This window comes from Stylophora pistillata, chromosome 3 (assembly GCF_964205215.1).
Source record: "Stylophora pistillata chromosome 3, jaStyPist1.2, whole genome shotgun sequence".
Lineage (NCBI taxonomy): Eukaryota > Metazoa > Cnidaria > Anthozoa > Scleractinia > Pocilloporidae > Stylophora > Stylophora pistillata.
The window spans coordinates 13,939,791-13,955,372 of NC_142521.1; the positions used below are offsets into that span (position 1 = coordinate 13,939,791).

The window sequence follows — 15,582 nt, forward strand, 5'->3', positions numbered from 1 at the left end:
CAATGAAATAACGCGTTGTATGTGGCTGAAGCGACGTGCGCCTGGTTTATTCGGCAGTTATCGTGGCATCCAAGACATCCTATGATGGAGTAGACTTTTTAAGGATGGACGAAGCTCTAGATGACAAAATGAAAAGTCCATCGAATCAGTCCCTTTTACTGGACTTGTGCTACAATAGAGTTAAAAGATATGCGGAAAGAAGACACAAAACTGCCCACAAAAATGAAACAAATCCGGATTTCTTGACTGCAGGTGTTCTTATTCCGATTTTTGTCAGAGAGGGATCTCTTTATACCCTTCTCACACTAAGATCTGAACATTTACCCACTCACAAAGGAGAAGTAGCATTTCCCGGAGGAAAAAAGGAAGATGTCGATGAAGACATTGTAGCTACAGCTTTAAGAGAAGCTCAAGAAGAAGTTGGTTTATCTCCGGAGATTGTGCAAGTCGTTGCAGTGTTGAGTCCACTGACATCGCGAGCAAGAGCAAGGCCGATGTACGTGTATCCAGTAATTGGCATAGTTAAGTCACAGTTTAACTTAGAAATAAACAGCTCGGAAGTTCAGGCTACGTTTGAGGTCCCTTTGGAGTTTTTCCTTCTGAAAGAAACGCACAAACGTGATGAAATAAATTTCAAAGGAAGGACATTTGAAGTTCATTTCTTCTTGTATGACTCAGGTGCATGTGAATGCGACAGCCAAAATAGAAATTCGACCTTCCATATTTGGGGATTAACTGCTTCAATTTGCTTATGTGTGGCTATGGTAGCATTGAGCAAACTACCTGAGTTTGACCTGGAAGAACACTATAAAGAACTTATGCAGTACATAACAGAGACAAATGAAAATGATGATGATGATGAATTAAAACCACAAAGTAGAATGTGAGAAAATTAAGGCCACTGCTGAAATTTGATGTTAGATAATTTTGCTACCCATCCTGTGATCCTTTTGGGGAAACCCCACAGACAGAAATGGTAGCCTGTGCTTTAGACATACCTTCAGATTTAGGATTAGATAGGGGGCACTTCATTAAAGTGGGGGTGGGGGGCTGCATGTTTAACTAAATCTGCTGTCAGTGGTCAGATATGATTGCATGTCATTCAAGATTCAGGTAATAAAGTTTTTGTTTTGAACTATTAGTATTGGATTAATTCAATTTAGAATTGGTTTTTAAATTGAAAAAGAAATAATTTATATACTTTTCCTATCATAAAATATTTAACCCATTGACACCTGAACCACCCGTAACCGCCCGAACTTCGCGATCGCCTCGCGCGAGAACGCTTTCCCCCCTACCTCCCATACTAAGTGGAGTTTTGTCCCCAAACTTCCTCTATAGTTTGGAGATCAATAAGCCAATCAGAATCCGTTGTTTGCGCATATATTTTTTCGACTTTAGGGGGTACTAGAGGGGCATTACTCTATGCGTCTTCACTAAATGATCAAATTTGAAAATATGGCGTCCACGCGGCCGACCCTCAAAATTTTCAGGTCGGATTTTTCGTTCATTTGCGATCGAGTTAGACCTTGTGGAATTCAGAATGTAAAGTAACAATGCTATAGAATACTCTACTTGGAAAAGAATGGATATACAGGTCTTAAAAGTGACAGAATAAGCTCTCAAGTCAACGACATTACGATTCTCTAAGGCGATGCGAATTATGGACGTAAAGTGAAAACCGAACTTTCGGACTTCAAGCAGGGCCTGGCGACAATTTGACGATTCGATGGCCCGGTAAATATTATGTTTGAGTAACAATGTGTTCAAAAAGTATAGTTTAATAGAAGATTTTGCCTCAAATCGAAGTTTTTTCAGAATTTTCACCATAACGCTGCGCAATTTCTGGCCACGAAGGCAAGTAAACAACGATCCAAGCATGATGAATTTTACCGCGTGGGCTTTTTACACGTAAGAAATTCGTACGTTTTTCGCTTATTACAGTAAATCAAAAACTGTTTTGAATAAATCTGACGTCCCGAAATATTTCTTGGCCATTTTAGTCTTGCTTCCTATTGATAGATTCCATGAAACTTGAGATCTCTTCACTCACGGACAAATTTGCATATTCCCTTTTGAAATATGATCCGCATGCCTATTTTCACACATGCGAAAATATTTAGCGATTTTTATCTTTCATCTTGATTTTTGAGTTCAAACGTAATATGCACCTATCGCTTTTTTCGCCGGAAATAAGTTCTTTAATTAGTCCTCTTTCACTGGAGCTTTTTTTTGGAAAAGCTGATTTTTAAAAATTTACTGCGCATTGTGTTTGCCTTCTTGGTTTCTCCAAAATTTTGACTTTTCGTCGGCACGTGTTACACGTAAGTGTCAATGTGTTAAACTGAACATTTTGGTTCTTTCAAATTTTACACATTGTATATTTTGGAAAAAGTGATACCTTTACCCAGTTATCAAAAATAGTATTGAAACAGTGAATTATGAAGGGTTTTTTTTAATTCTAAATTCACAAGAAAATTAAATATTTGAATTTAATTTTAAAATTAGAAAGGAAAAAGAAAGCCAGTCAGATCTTATTGACTAAATTTCCCTTTTTTCTTTAGAAAGGCACCTTTTCCCTGGTATCCTATTTATTGGTATCCTGATCAATTTGAAGGGAAAAAAAATTTTCCTTTGTCCCCTTACCCTCCCTCCCAGAAAGTGAAGCTTTCTTTTCAAGTCTTTTCATTGCTACTATTACTAGGATTAAAATTCTGCTCTTACATAGATAAATATCTCTGAATTTTCCAGGCGCGTTGAGTGACCAAAATTCCTAAAACTTTAGTATTGATTATTTGGTGAAAGTAATTTTTTTTTGCGACTTACCCGCTCCTCCTGCCCTACAGAAAAGCCCTATTTTGGGTCCCCTTAGGAATGGTGACGTCACCATTTGCTGCACGCACCACTCGGACAAATGCTGAAGTCGCGACATTTTCGATCGTGGGAATTATAAAGGCTTCCTTTCTTTAGATACGTTTGATTTTTTTCATCCTTAGAGTAACGTGATATCCAGAGGAAAGATGCCGTTGGTTTTTCTTGAACAACTGCCTCTTCCTTCTCTGCAATCATACGTGACTGTGAGCGTGTTGTTGTTCGTTTCGGCCGTTCTCTACGGATTGAATGTTACTGTTGGTTCTGATGAGAACGAAAAGCCGAATATCTACGATTTTATGTCTCAGGATAATTTTTGTTTTTGGGTAAGTGTTCCTTCTCTTTTCTAAGTGTTTTTTTAACCGACAATTTAGCAGTGTTCTAATATTTGCCCATGCATTTTACTCCCGTAGTCGAACTTGAACATGGCCTACTGTTGTTTGTTTTTGTTCGGGAAAATTATCCAAAGGGTTGTATTTGGAGACCTTCGCGCCAGTGAACTTCAGGTAACTGATAAAACACCAGTATAGAATGATAGGTTTGCTGAAAGTTATAACTATAGCTTGATTAAGGTTCAACCAACCTTATACACCCGCTTAAATTACCGCCTAGATAACAAGTAAGTCCTCGAGTGTATGGAAATCATGGTTGACTTTCAAATATTGATCTTTTGTTGTAATTACCTTGGCATCTTTCCTTCGTTCTAAATTATCACAGTTAAATAGTTTTTTATCGGAATCGATTCAATGAGAAGAAAAATTTTAACAGAACGGTAATGATCTAATTCGATTTCCTTTGTAACTCCAACGTTTAGTACAAGTTATTAGCAAACTTCCGAGTGTTCAACATGTTGAAACTTACCAAAACCTGTACACATTAACCAAACTAACGTGATCACTTTTTCTTCTCACCTAACTCAATTCTCTCAACACGAAAAAACTTTGGTTTTATTCGTGAGCTAATTATTTACCATGCTTAACTTCAGTCTCGCTCAAAATATTTCTTCCATTTGAGGTTTGAGGTTTGCATGCCAGCCAGTCTAAAGTGATTCGTTCGCATGCGAACAATATCTATACCAAACCATGTGGAGAGTTGAAATGGATTTTGTTCTTTATTTTACAGCAAATTCAAGACAGATTCTGGAACTTCATTTTCTACAAGTTTATTTTCATTTTCGGGGTTTTAAATGTGCAGAAATTCAACGAAGTGATGTGGTGGACAGCGTGGTTTACTTTACTGGGTTTCTTTCATTTGTTCACTCAGCTCTGTAAAGACAGATTTGAATATGTAAGTGATTATTCTTTTGCCTTGATTGTTGTTAGCTTGTCCGAGTTATTGTATGAGGGTAATTTTGTGCCCCATACCCTCAGATAAGACATCAACATTTTAGTGTAGTATTTGTTTATTTTTAGATGGTCGTTTCCCTAGAGTTAGAGTTAGTACATTGGACTTAGACAAAGGTCGAGGCGTGAACAGAGAGTGATATGACAAAGCCATGGTCTTATCAAAATAAACTAAGTCATCTTTCAATCTCTTCTGGGGCATGCAGACATCCCAAGAGAATTTGAAATAAAAATACATCTCTTGTAACATTTTTTTTTTTTTTTTCGTGGGAGAAGGGGAATGTTAGAAACAAAGGGAAAGAGTTTTTATTTCACTGCCACTTACATGAATTAATATGTTTTTATCAGTTAAAATGAACATTGGGGAAATATTTTTCCTGTTTCTAATAAATGATTGAATCTTTACCATGCACAGTGGTGCATGTGAATGTACATCATGGTGAACAAAAAAATTGAGTTGGCTTGTGTCTCATTTTTTTTTCAATGCTCTTTACGTCCCCACACATTTCATTCTACATTTCCATGTGAAATGTGAATGGTGCAGTTGATACTTGTTCTATACAGACTCTTTTCTTCCTGGTCAGGGGGGGTGTCTGCTTCCAGTTTAGAGCTTTTAAGCAAGTTTGTCACTAATGTTTATCCCTTCATTGTTTTCCTTTAGTTGTCTTTCTCACCAACAACGTCTCCCTGGTCTCATGCAAAAGTGATTGGTTTACTCATCATTTTGGTGTTATGTTGTAACGGATTGTTCTTCATCTGTCTTTTTATTGGTTGGCCAGATGGCATACACACTTTCACATTCATGCTGGCTGAGGTACATTCCTTCTTTGCAGTTACTCTGTGAAGATAATTGTTGTTGAAGAATAACTGGCTTTCATTAAGAAAATATTTATTCAAATAATATATCCACTTAAGGAGAAAAAATCTCTACATTTTGAGTTTTATACAGACAAATAACTATGATTAATTATTATATACTGGACAAGTTTCACAGTTAGTAATTTTATTTTCCAGTGTATGCTGCTACTGATCAAAATAGTTCATGGGCTGATAAGGTAACTTCTATTTTTATAGTTAAATGATACATTGGAAGTATAAAGTGCATGAGATAATGTTCCTGTCTATTTACATCCTTCTGCTAGTACAGGGCTTGAAATTAACGGTAACCCGTTAACCAATGGTTAGTAATTTTCAACGTTTGGTTACTAAAAATGTGTCCAACTAACCCGACATGGTTATTAAAATTTTCTAACATATTAAAACATTGGTAGACTTTGGGACTAGGAGCACATAGACCTGACTCTCAGAGGAATACTTAAAATACTCAAGTTGTCAAATCAACTTAAACTCTTTTTAGAGAATGTGCTGTAGATGTACTGTTCTTGACTAATCATGGTAAACGAGAGGGAAATAAAATAAGTGCATAATTGTCAAAGTTTTTAAGGTCACCATGCAATTTCAGCTACTCTTTAATTTGTCCTAGTGGTTATTATCAAAATGTTGAGTATTTAAGATATCATAACTTGTGAGCTTGGATACCAAACTTTATAATGTGGTTAGTGAAAAAGATGTCTACTAACCTGAAGGGTTAGTGCTCCAAAAATTAAATTCGAGTCCTGAAAGCATTAAGCAGTGAGTGACATTGTTGTGGACCAAGGTGTTTGTAATGCACTTAATCTTAAACAGGTGCTAAGCACTTGGAAATTTTCAGTGATAAACATTATTAGGATAGCCACCCCTAGTCTGCATCTCTAATCTTGAATAAAGTAGCCAAATAGTGAAACATCCATCAAAATAAAGTAAAGCTTGGGAGTAATACTTTCCAAAATTTCCCTATGTTTTTTAACCAGTAGCATCTTCATCGTGGTTGTCTCCCAGTTTGTTATAATTATTTTCAGTCCAAAATTTGAAACTGATTGAATTTACAGTACCTAGACTTGTTATCAATAAATCTGTTAAACCCATAGGTATGGCATTCATCTGTGGGACATTGGTCACACCAGTATGTGGGAAGGAAGAAGCACATGGAGTTATAACACCGATATGATGATGGACTTGGCCATATACATTGTTGACTTTGCTCACCACCTTCACATGCTGGTGAGAAGGAATTAAAAGTTAATTTTGTTGGGTTTTCTGTTTGAAGTGCATGTGCAGTAAGGGTGTAATCCCCCTGCACAGTAAATGAACAAATGATATCAAATAAAATCTACGCAGTGACACTATAATTATTATTGCTTAAATTAAAATTAATTTGAATATATCAACAAAGCTGAAATGGCAAATTGGCCACCGTTACAATTATAAAAGCTGACATTTCGAGCATTAGCCCTTCAACGGAAGTTAGCCCGTCGGTTAGCCCTTTGTCACTCCGACGAAGGGCTAATGCTCGAAAGGTCAGCTTTTATACTCGTAACGGTGGCCAGTTTACCATTTCAAGTTTGTTGATATATTCAAATTATTTCATTACCCCCACCGATGCAGCCCCAAACAGTTTCTTTAGAAACTATCAGCCTTTATAAATTAAAATTACACAGTCAAATAGCTGTTACTTGATAGAAGTAATTCTGGTTATTGAGAAAACATGAAATTTTAATTATCATTTGGAAAGGGGAAATCAAACAACAAGTGGAAGCTTTCTATTGTAATTTTTCAAATTTAATTGGAATTTGTGACTTACTTGCTGCAAAAACTTCGAGAAGGCAACTTTCTTGTTAATGAAAAAGTTTCTTTTTGTTAGGACTATGCAGGCTTTTATTTTTGTCCAGACTGACCAAAATTATAAGCCTAAAGGGTTTAGCTCTGTTTTTGTGCTTGCAGAGCCCTCCAATAAACAAAATATCAGTGTTAAAATACAGTGAAAACATTCTCTGGCCAGAAGTTTTAGAAAACATAAGCTTTCGGCTGTCAATCCACAGCCTTCCACAGATAAAACACGAAATGTAAATTAGTAATTAAAAAATATATACAAAAAGCGAGATAAAGGTGATAAGAAGAACAAAATAAAAATATGGAAAGGGTGGCTATTGTTTAAAAAGAATGCTATACTGATTAGGGATCGGCTTAGAGTTATTGTCCACATTCTTGATAGCAGAGGTGTGCCAAGCCTCCAGAGTTTTTCTAATATGAAAAGAGCCTTTGTCGATAACTTAAGAATGATTGAAATCAATGTGATGAGACTTTTTGATTTTTTTGTAGTAATTAAAATTGTTTTCAATTGTTTCCTAGTTGTGGTCAAACATCTTCCTGAGCATGGCCAGTTTGGTGTTGTGTATGCAACTTCGTCATCTCTTCTATGGGATCAAGAAAAAGCTGGCAAAATATAGGAGTTATGTAAGGATTATCAAGTGTATGGAGTCAAGGTAACTCATCCAGTATGATTATAGATTTGAAACATCATTCTTTAGAAAATTGAGAACTTACTTGACAAACCTTTAAGAGTGTTTTAAATGTAAGCATGTAGGGTATGCTTTTATGTGTACAGTATTGAGATGCAGATGGAAGGCAATAATTTTGCTCTGAAGTTTACATTGTAGCACAGTGGCACAGTTTTTTCTTTTTTTTTTTACAGAATCATTTTGCTTCTCTGTAAGCGGTGCGCCCAAAATTTGTGTATTTTTGGCGAATGCAACTTGTTTAGCATCACATCTTACTGATGTTTGTATGCACACAATCTTAGATTTCCCTTGGCTACTGAAGAAGAGTTGATCAAGAATAATGATGACTGTGCCATCTGCTGGGATTCCATGGTTGCAGCAAGGAAACTACCATGTGGTCATCTTTTCCACAAGTATGAAATTGTTAAAAAAGATTAGCATTTAGATTACTGTGAACTCATTACTTCAGTTGGTAGTTGAATTTATCAATTTTCTCTTAACAGTGGTTGAACTGAGGTTACTGACAGTAGGCCCCTGATTTCATGCTTGAATAAAGGATTTTTGGACCCCCCTCCTCCCATTTGAACTTTTGGTGCCTTGTTCATAACCACTGAAAATTTTGGTACATTGTAAAATAAAATGTGATTTTCCTGTTATGAAAACTACTTTTTCAACACCATGGAACTAGCTTGGGTTTTGAATTTTAATTTAGTGACATTACCTAGAGTAATACTTTTCCTCAAAACTAGTCCAGGCCTTTTTTTTCAGCTTCACACTCTTTCTAACTCTTTTTGTCTTCAGTCCTTTTAATAGTGGCACAAATTACTTGCAAATTGTTGATGATGATAATGCGGATCAAAATCTTTGTTTGTTTAGTTCTTGCCTCAGATCATGGCTTGAGAATGACACATCCTGCCCTACCTGCCGTCAGTCACTTGCCAGCGACCTGCAGCCTGGGCAGGAGGAGCAGAGCCAATCAAGAGGAATGGCTGCATTTATGATGGGGCGTGGTCTCAGAAGAAACCACTTTTTCCACTTTGATGGTAAGTTTAAAGACAGCGAATCATAATAGTCAAGTTATCAGACTGGGATGGCTTTGATTTAAAGGGTTTGTGGAGAGGAAAGGAACATGTTCTGCAGTACTGTAGAAGTTGAAACATTTGAGGGCAAACTGGTATAGATTGGTGAAAACTTTTTTTTACCATGGGGAGGGGGGACAAACTCACAAAGGTGGTAGGAGGCGAACTTGCAATAAGGTAAAACCTCCATAAACTGATGTAAAGCAATGGTAGATAGCGTGCTTTTTACTAAGTATTAAGGTTACTTAGTCGCATTAGATTCACCTTTAACAAAGATCTGCTTGCAGTAAATGGCTTGAAGCATGTGAAGGTGTGGTCTGATTGTCCGGGTGAGTGTAGTCCTGAGAAGGACTGTTGTCGGCGGTAGTGACTGACGTTTCGACAACCTGTGCGGAAGTCATCATCAGAGTCAAGTGAATGATTGTTGTCTACTGACATACTATAACTATAATTAATGCCCTCGTTTTTAGTTAGATGTACAACTGTTCGTCAGTATGGTCTTCCACGTCAGCTTGTAATGTTCATAAGCTACAATATGTTCAAAATTTTGCCGCCTGAATTATTTGCAATGTAAAGAAGTACGATCATATTTCTTCCACATTAAAGAATCTAGGCTGGCTACCGGTAAAAACAATCCTGTACTATCGTGATGCTACCTTATCATTCAAATGTAAAACAGGCCTAGCGCCTGAATATTTGACATCCGAGCTTGTAACAAGAGGCAGCGTATCTGGGCATAGAAAGAGGAACTTTCAACAACTCAACATTCCCCTTTTTAAACCTTCAACAGGCCAGGACCTTTTATTGTAGAAGTGTAGCCATCTGGAATAAACTTGACTCAAGATTGAAACTATGTGAAAAACCAGCTTCTTTTAAGAGAGCTTTGAAAAGGCATCTCCTGAATGATTTTTTATTTAAATAACCATTCTATTCTTAAAGTTATAAGTAACTTATATTGTATTTAACGTGTTATTAGTTAGTTTTGTATGTATAGTATCAAGTATGTAAATTATGTAACTGTTCACTGAAAAGCCCCAGATGGGGATGTGTTCAATAAAATGTATGAATGTATGAATGAATGTATGAAACATTTGTTTGTCATTTTTTGTTCTTTAGGGTCTCAGATAGCAAGCTGGTTTCCAAGCTTCTCTGTAGAGGTCATGCACACTGGAGTGGAAAACCCAGCTGAAGGTCAACTTCCAGAGAGCCGCATTGAAGCTATGGTAAGATCTCAGTCATTAACATTATCAATAACCAATTTGTTTTTCTGCCTTTCATTTCTTTTCCATTTCGTTATCTTGTAATGTACTGTATTGAGCCAAAGAGCAACAGTCCATCATGCATCATCATCAGAGTCATGCAATGTCGCCATCCAAGTGGTAGTCACTGTTAGGTCACTGTTTCAGGACTAGGGTCATTGGACAATCACACTTTTTTGTCATTTCCTATTTTGTTGTCAGACTTGATATCGCTCCTCAAATGAAAGGTCCTCGTTGATTTTGGTATATGATATACATCATTTCAAAACAAGACACAGATAATGTAGTTTTAATTTACAACTTGATAAAGAATGGTGTGATGTTTATCTCAAGGCACACCAAGTCCAAGCCATGTTTCCGCACATGCCATTCAACATCATAATGGAGGACCTGAGACACACTCATTCCCTTGAAGTCACCACTGATAATATTTTGGAAGGAAACATAGCAGTGCCTTCTGTAAGTGATGTCCTTTAATTAGAATTGAAGTATTGTTAGTGGAAGAATTCAGAGGAAAGGGCCAAATTACAATGTAGCTCCTTATTGATAACAAGTTCATTTCTCTTCAGACTACTTGTTAAAAAAGGAAAATTAAGAGTTTTCATTTGTGATGTTGTGAAGGTGGCTCTGCAGATGTATACCCCATAATAGATTTCTGATAAAACTTTTTCATGAATGAGACATGATGAAGAGATTATTTAAAATAAGAATGGAGAATCATTTTCCTAATTTGCTCGTCTGAGGAAATTACAATCTCCTTCAATGGCTATAAAATTCCAGATTTCATCTGTCTCTTTTGCTTTCAGCTGTATGCACACTTACATGCAAATATGTGTATGAACAAAGAAAAAAGAAGTTATTGAGCAATTAAAGGAGTGGAGGAAAAGAATTAAATCTGAGTTTGTTTTTCCATAAGTAGTTGCTCTGATTGTCATGCTTTGTCTCACAAGTGGTATCCTCATTCTTGGATCTTAACATTGTGGCTTACTTTGTCCTGCTTAGGTCTGGACACCCCCTGAGGAACAATCAGAAGATTCAGAGCTCCTACAGATAGCACACCCAAGTAAGTGTTCAGAAAATACTTTTTGTGACAGGCTGGATGGTATTCCAGGAAAGGTGATGTAAGGATCTTCACCAGGAGGGGTTATGCTTAATAGTTAAGGGTTGTTACCCATGGTTCAAAGACTGAGTAGATTAATTTCTCTGTTGCAGCCTACTTATTGACTGTCCAGTCTTTTTGCCCTCGTAGTTAAGAGAATGAATAGTTAGAAGTTACTTACCATTACCAAGGCTGTTGGTGTAATCTTCTCTGCCAAACAAAGTCTAGAAACAGCCATAGGGTTTTAGTGAATTCGGGTCTGTTTACACGGAGGTGGGGGACCCAAGGTAGGTGAGATAACCTGCTCAGCTGTGGCCAAAAAATAGCCCACGTTGACATACAATCTTCTAACCCTGGGATCCCAGGGTGAAGTTGCTAGAAGTTGTAACGTGAACATGGCTTCAGCTGGGCAGGTTACCCTGTACCCCACCTTGTCATGTTTACTTGGCAAATTGTGACCCTTGCTGACAGGGTTACCCAACCAATCAGACCATGCAACTCACCAGGGCAGGCTGCTTATCATGTAAACATGATCAAGACGAGATAAGAGATTATATGGAATGATAGTTTACTCTAACGAGGCAGGTTACCTCACCTACCCAGGCTTCCTCACCTCCTTGTAAACAGGCCCTAACACTCAACATGGGATGGGATGGGAGATGGTGAACTTCGATGCAGTCTGGTGGGAAAAATAAGTATCCCTTGAAGTGTTTTTTACTGATCATAGATATGCTTATGGAGCCTTACATACTATTTCAGGCACAATGATTTCTTTAAATACACGTGAAGAAACCGAAAGCTCTACAAGTGAGACAGAACAGGACAGCACTTCAACAGAAGCATCTGATGATGTGGAAGCGATGAGAGAACAGGCGCTAGAAGAAGCTGCATCGTTAGAGGAGCGCCCAAAGCGCGATGAGAGTCCACCACCTAATGAAACACCACCAGGAGAGAGATACAGGAGTACATCGCCATCTTTGATGGAGTTCCCCACACAGTCATCTGTCAGACAGTCCCTGTTGTTAAAAAGAAAAGAGATGATGCTTCAACACGCTAGAAGGTGAGTGTGGAACAGTCAGAAATGAAGAATACAAAACTCTACATGTGCATTAGGATCTGTGTAGATTTAATAGGTCTAGAAAGGTAAAGGGGTCTTTAAAATATTTGGGGCCAACTTGCAATGACCAGCGTGCTTTGTAAGGGTATAGAATTAGCAATTCTCCAAGTCACTCTGCGCGATAGAAATGAAAGTTAACTTCTGAAGGAAGGATGGGTCGCATGGATCTTAAACTGTCCTAAACTCTTTATTTGCATGTATGCAACAAACTATATTTGGCATTTCTGGAACATTAGAACGGTTTGGTTACACAATATCGATCATACTACGTATTTCAGGCGTTTTCTGGATAGAGAGGTCTCAAATCAGAGTGAATCCAGTCAGTGATGGAAACGAAGTGACAGTCTTTCACACTGGAAGCAGCTGATGCCAACGTTCCAGATGGTGTGGTAGTTGTAGCCCGGAAGAAGAACTCCAGGAAAGCAGTTAAACTATTTAGATCTCTATGAGGAGAACAGGAAATTCTGAACAATTTAATCAACTTTGTGACTCAGCAAAATCCAACTTTTGACTCCAAGACAAATTAAAGATACCCTCCTTTAGAGGAAATTGGCGTAAGATAATTTTCCCACTTTTAGTTTTAAAAGTCAGGCAAGGCGTGGTATTCAAATGACAAAACTAAGTCAGTTCCGTTAAATATCAGGTGCCTTTAACTTGCCCATCCGTCCATTACTGGGTACATTGCGTAAAGGTTAAAAGAGAACCAAGTTACGGCTTCAGATTTATTTTGTGTAGCTCGCATAGTGTGCATTGATGTGCATGTAGTGTAGTCGTATTATTGAACTAATCACGAAATGTTGATTTTACTTCCTGGCCAATACCTTATTTGTTCTTGAATGCGCACTACTAAAGAAATAGATCCACGCATAGGGTTTGATGTTATCCCAAGGAACCTCGAAATGCTTTGAATATGATCGTTGCGTTGTAATCAAGGCTTTGAATATGATAGATGTGCTGTTAAATTTTATATAAAAAATTAGTATTTTTAATGGCTCAAAATACTGCAGCAAAAATTTTAATTGCATAACGCTCCGTTGAAATGTTTTCCCTTACATAACACGGAAAAGCCTTTTGAACAGTTCCTGAGATTTCATGAGGTTAAGATGGTACAAACCCTGCGGTGTACATGGCTCATAATTTTGTAGTTTGATTTGAAAATAAAGCAAGTTAGTAATGCGGTGATGATCTCTGCAATGAATGGTCACAAATAGCTTCATTCACCTCACAAATTGAAACATTCAGTGTTCCTTTATTTTACAATAAACAAAGTTGATAACTGTCCATTTTTTATTCCTTATAATGTTGAAGAGTAGAGGAATTACTCCATCACCTATGTAACTACTGCCCGTCCTAGGCACTAAGTTTGTGGGGACGAGTGAAAAGCGGGTCAAGTGAGGGAAGGCTCAAGGAGAGACTAGAGAGAGATTCGTTCCCAGACCCTGAATGATTTTTGCGTGATTGCTTCTGGGTTTTCCCCAGCCTTTTTTTTTTTTAAGATACTTGAGGGAAAGAATGCCCAGTAGAGCATCAAGCTTCCCAGGGGACATGCGGATTCGAAGCTCCTTGGATGCCTTCTTCGCCCTCTCGAACCGTTGATTTAAATTTTTCTCCGTCTGTTTTGATAAAACAGCGGAAATTGAGCCTATAGCCGACTGTCAAAGAAGTCCAACAGGAGTCTGGAATCGATAGAACAGTTCTGTTGGACGGTCTGTGGACAATATGTACGCTACAAAGCTGTCACGTTACAAACAGCTGTGAATGGATACTTATCGTTACCTTATCCACACAGTGGAGATTTAAGCGTTTCAGCGCTTCGGTTTAGAGTTTCTGTTGTAGGCCGTGAACACTGTGATGTCGGTATTGGAAACCTTAAGCTTCACTTCTGTATCAGCAGGTCAAAGAAAAAGGAAGAGATTATTTTCTTCCTGACTCTAGGGTAAGTATGATGTCCTATGTAATTCATTATCAGTGATAAAAAAATGTCGCGAGTATTCAACTTCCATCTGCATTGCGTTCATACAATACCACATATAAACTGACAAGAAAAGCACAAACTCAACCCTCTGACATTGACCGGGCATAAATAATGCAGAATTGCTTATTTCAAGCCTCCCGGTTTGCTCAATTGGTTAGAGCACCGGATTGTGTTGTGCGGGAGGTCGAGGGTTCGAGTCCCGGCCGGACCAATACTCATAGTCTTAAAATAACTGAGGAGAATTTGCTACCTTTCTATAATATCAAGAAAAAGATAGATATTCTAGTCTTCTCGAATAAGGACGAATAAACCGGAGGCCCCGTCTCCTGCAGGGTTAGGGTGGGATGGGTGGGTGTTGGCCCTGAAAAGCCCCTATGGGGAGTGGTCAATTAACCTATATATACCTGTATAACAACGCATCCAGAAAGGTAACCGGGATATTGGAATTGTGGCATGTCTACAATGTCTCCATTTTTTTGTTTATAGAGTGAACACTTGTTTCAGTAACAAACGTCTACTGCGCAAAAACAAACAGCTCCCGCCATCCATCGCCATAAATCACTTCCTGAGCTTTTTGAGATTGTAACATCGCGGATTTATGCGTGAAAAAGAGACCTGGCCCAAGGCGAAAAGCCGTAGCTTCGAAGTAGAGAACTTGTTTACAGGATTTCTCAGATATCACGGACGGACGAGAAACCAAATGCTAAATAAAGCGACGCTGTATTGATATTCTGGCGAGATATAAACTCGACAAAAAGAAAAAAGTGGCATTCTAGATGCTACAGTGGCCCATAGGGGACATGACACATTTTTTTAATCGCGCGATAAATGGAAATTATCGCGCGATAAATGAAAAATTATCGCGCGATAAATGAAGATTATCGCGCGATAAATGGAGATTATCGCGCGATAAATGGAAATTATCGCGCGATAAATGGAAGTTATCGCGCGATAAATAATAAATTATCGCGCGATAATAAAAATTATCGCGCGATAATATTTATTATCGCGCGATAATTTATCATTTATCACGTGATAAATAGAAACTTGTCAGGTCACGTAATCGGCTGTCATGCATGTTGTTTCCGTGGACGACAATGACTGCCACAGTTGAGGAGCTATGTTTTGAGGTCAATAGTTCGTTTTATTCATGTAAAAAGATCATTTAGCAGTACGTTGCAATACTACGACACATGGCTCTTTGAATCAGTATAGTAATCCATGATTGTGCGAAGTCCGAGCCCGTGGAAATTTTGTATTATTTATTTATATTTTGTGATAACTTTTTGATGATTGCACGAGTTACACTGTTGTGTTACACTAAAACCTTGAAATAAACTTTCGTCAGTTTGCTCATCTTTCAGTCTATACTATATGCCCTCTAAATTTCATTGTCATTGCTCAAATATTCTGAAAGTTACGTAAGTGAAGGGGGTGGAATTCGCTTCCCTCCCCAGTCTGA

General features: G+C 37.8%; 2 protein-coding genes across 2 annotated transcripts; both read left to right on the top strand.

The window, feature by feature from the left end:
- Positions 1-41: 41 nt before the first annotated feature.
- Positions 42-1,986, top strand: LOC111342068 (uncharacterized). Its single transcript, XM_022949102.2, has one exon. It carries the CDS (start codon positions 105-107, stop codon positions 885-887), a length of 783 nt encoding a protein of 260 aa, XP_022804837.2. The 5' UTR covers positions 42-104; the 3' UTR covers positions 888-1,986.
- An 893-nt stretch (positions 1,987-2,879) lies between these two features.
- On the top strand, positions 2,880-13,426 carry LOC111342075 (E3 ubiquitin-protein ligase AMFR). The gene is made up of 14 exons (XM_022949113.2): positions 2,880-3,197; positions 3,285-3,377; positions 3,994-4,158; positions 4,876-5,028; positions 5,229-5,269; positions 6,182-6,314; positions 7,443-7,576; positions 7,894-8,004; positions 8,468-8,634; positions 9,787-9,893; positions 10,263-10,388; positions 10,932-10,992; positions 11,788-12,088; positions 12,424-13,426. Exons 1-14 carry the CDS (start codon positions 3,021-3,023, stop codon positions 12,470-12,472), a joined length of 1,818 nt encoding a protein of 605 aa, XP_022804848.2. The 5' UTR covers positions 2,880-3,020; the 3' UTR covers positions 12,473-13,426.
- The last annotated feature ends 2,156 nt before the right edge of the window (positions 13,427-15,582 follow it).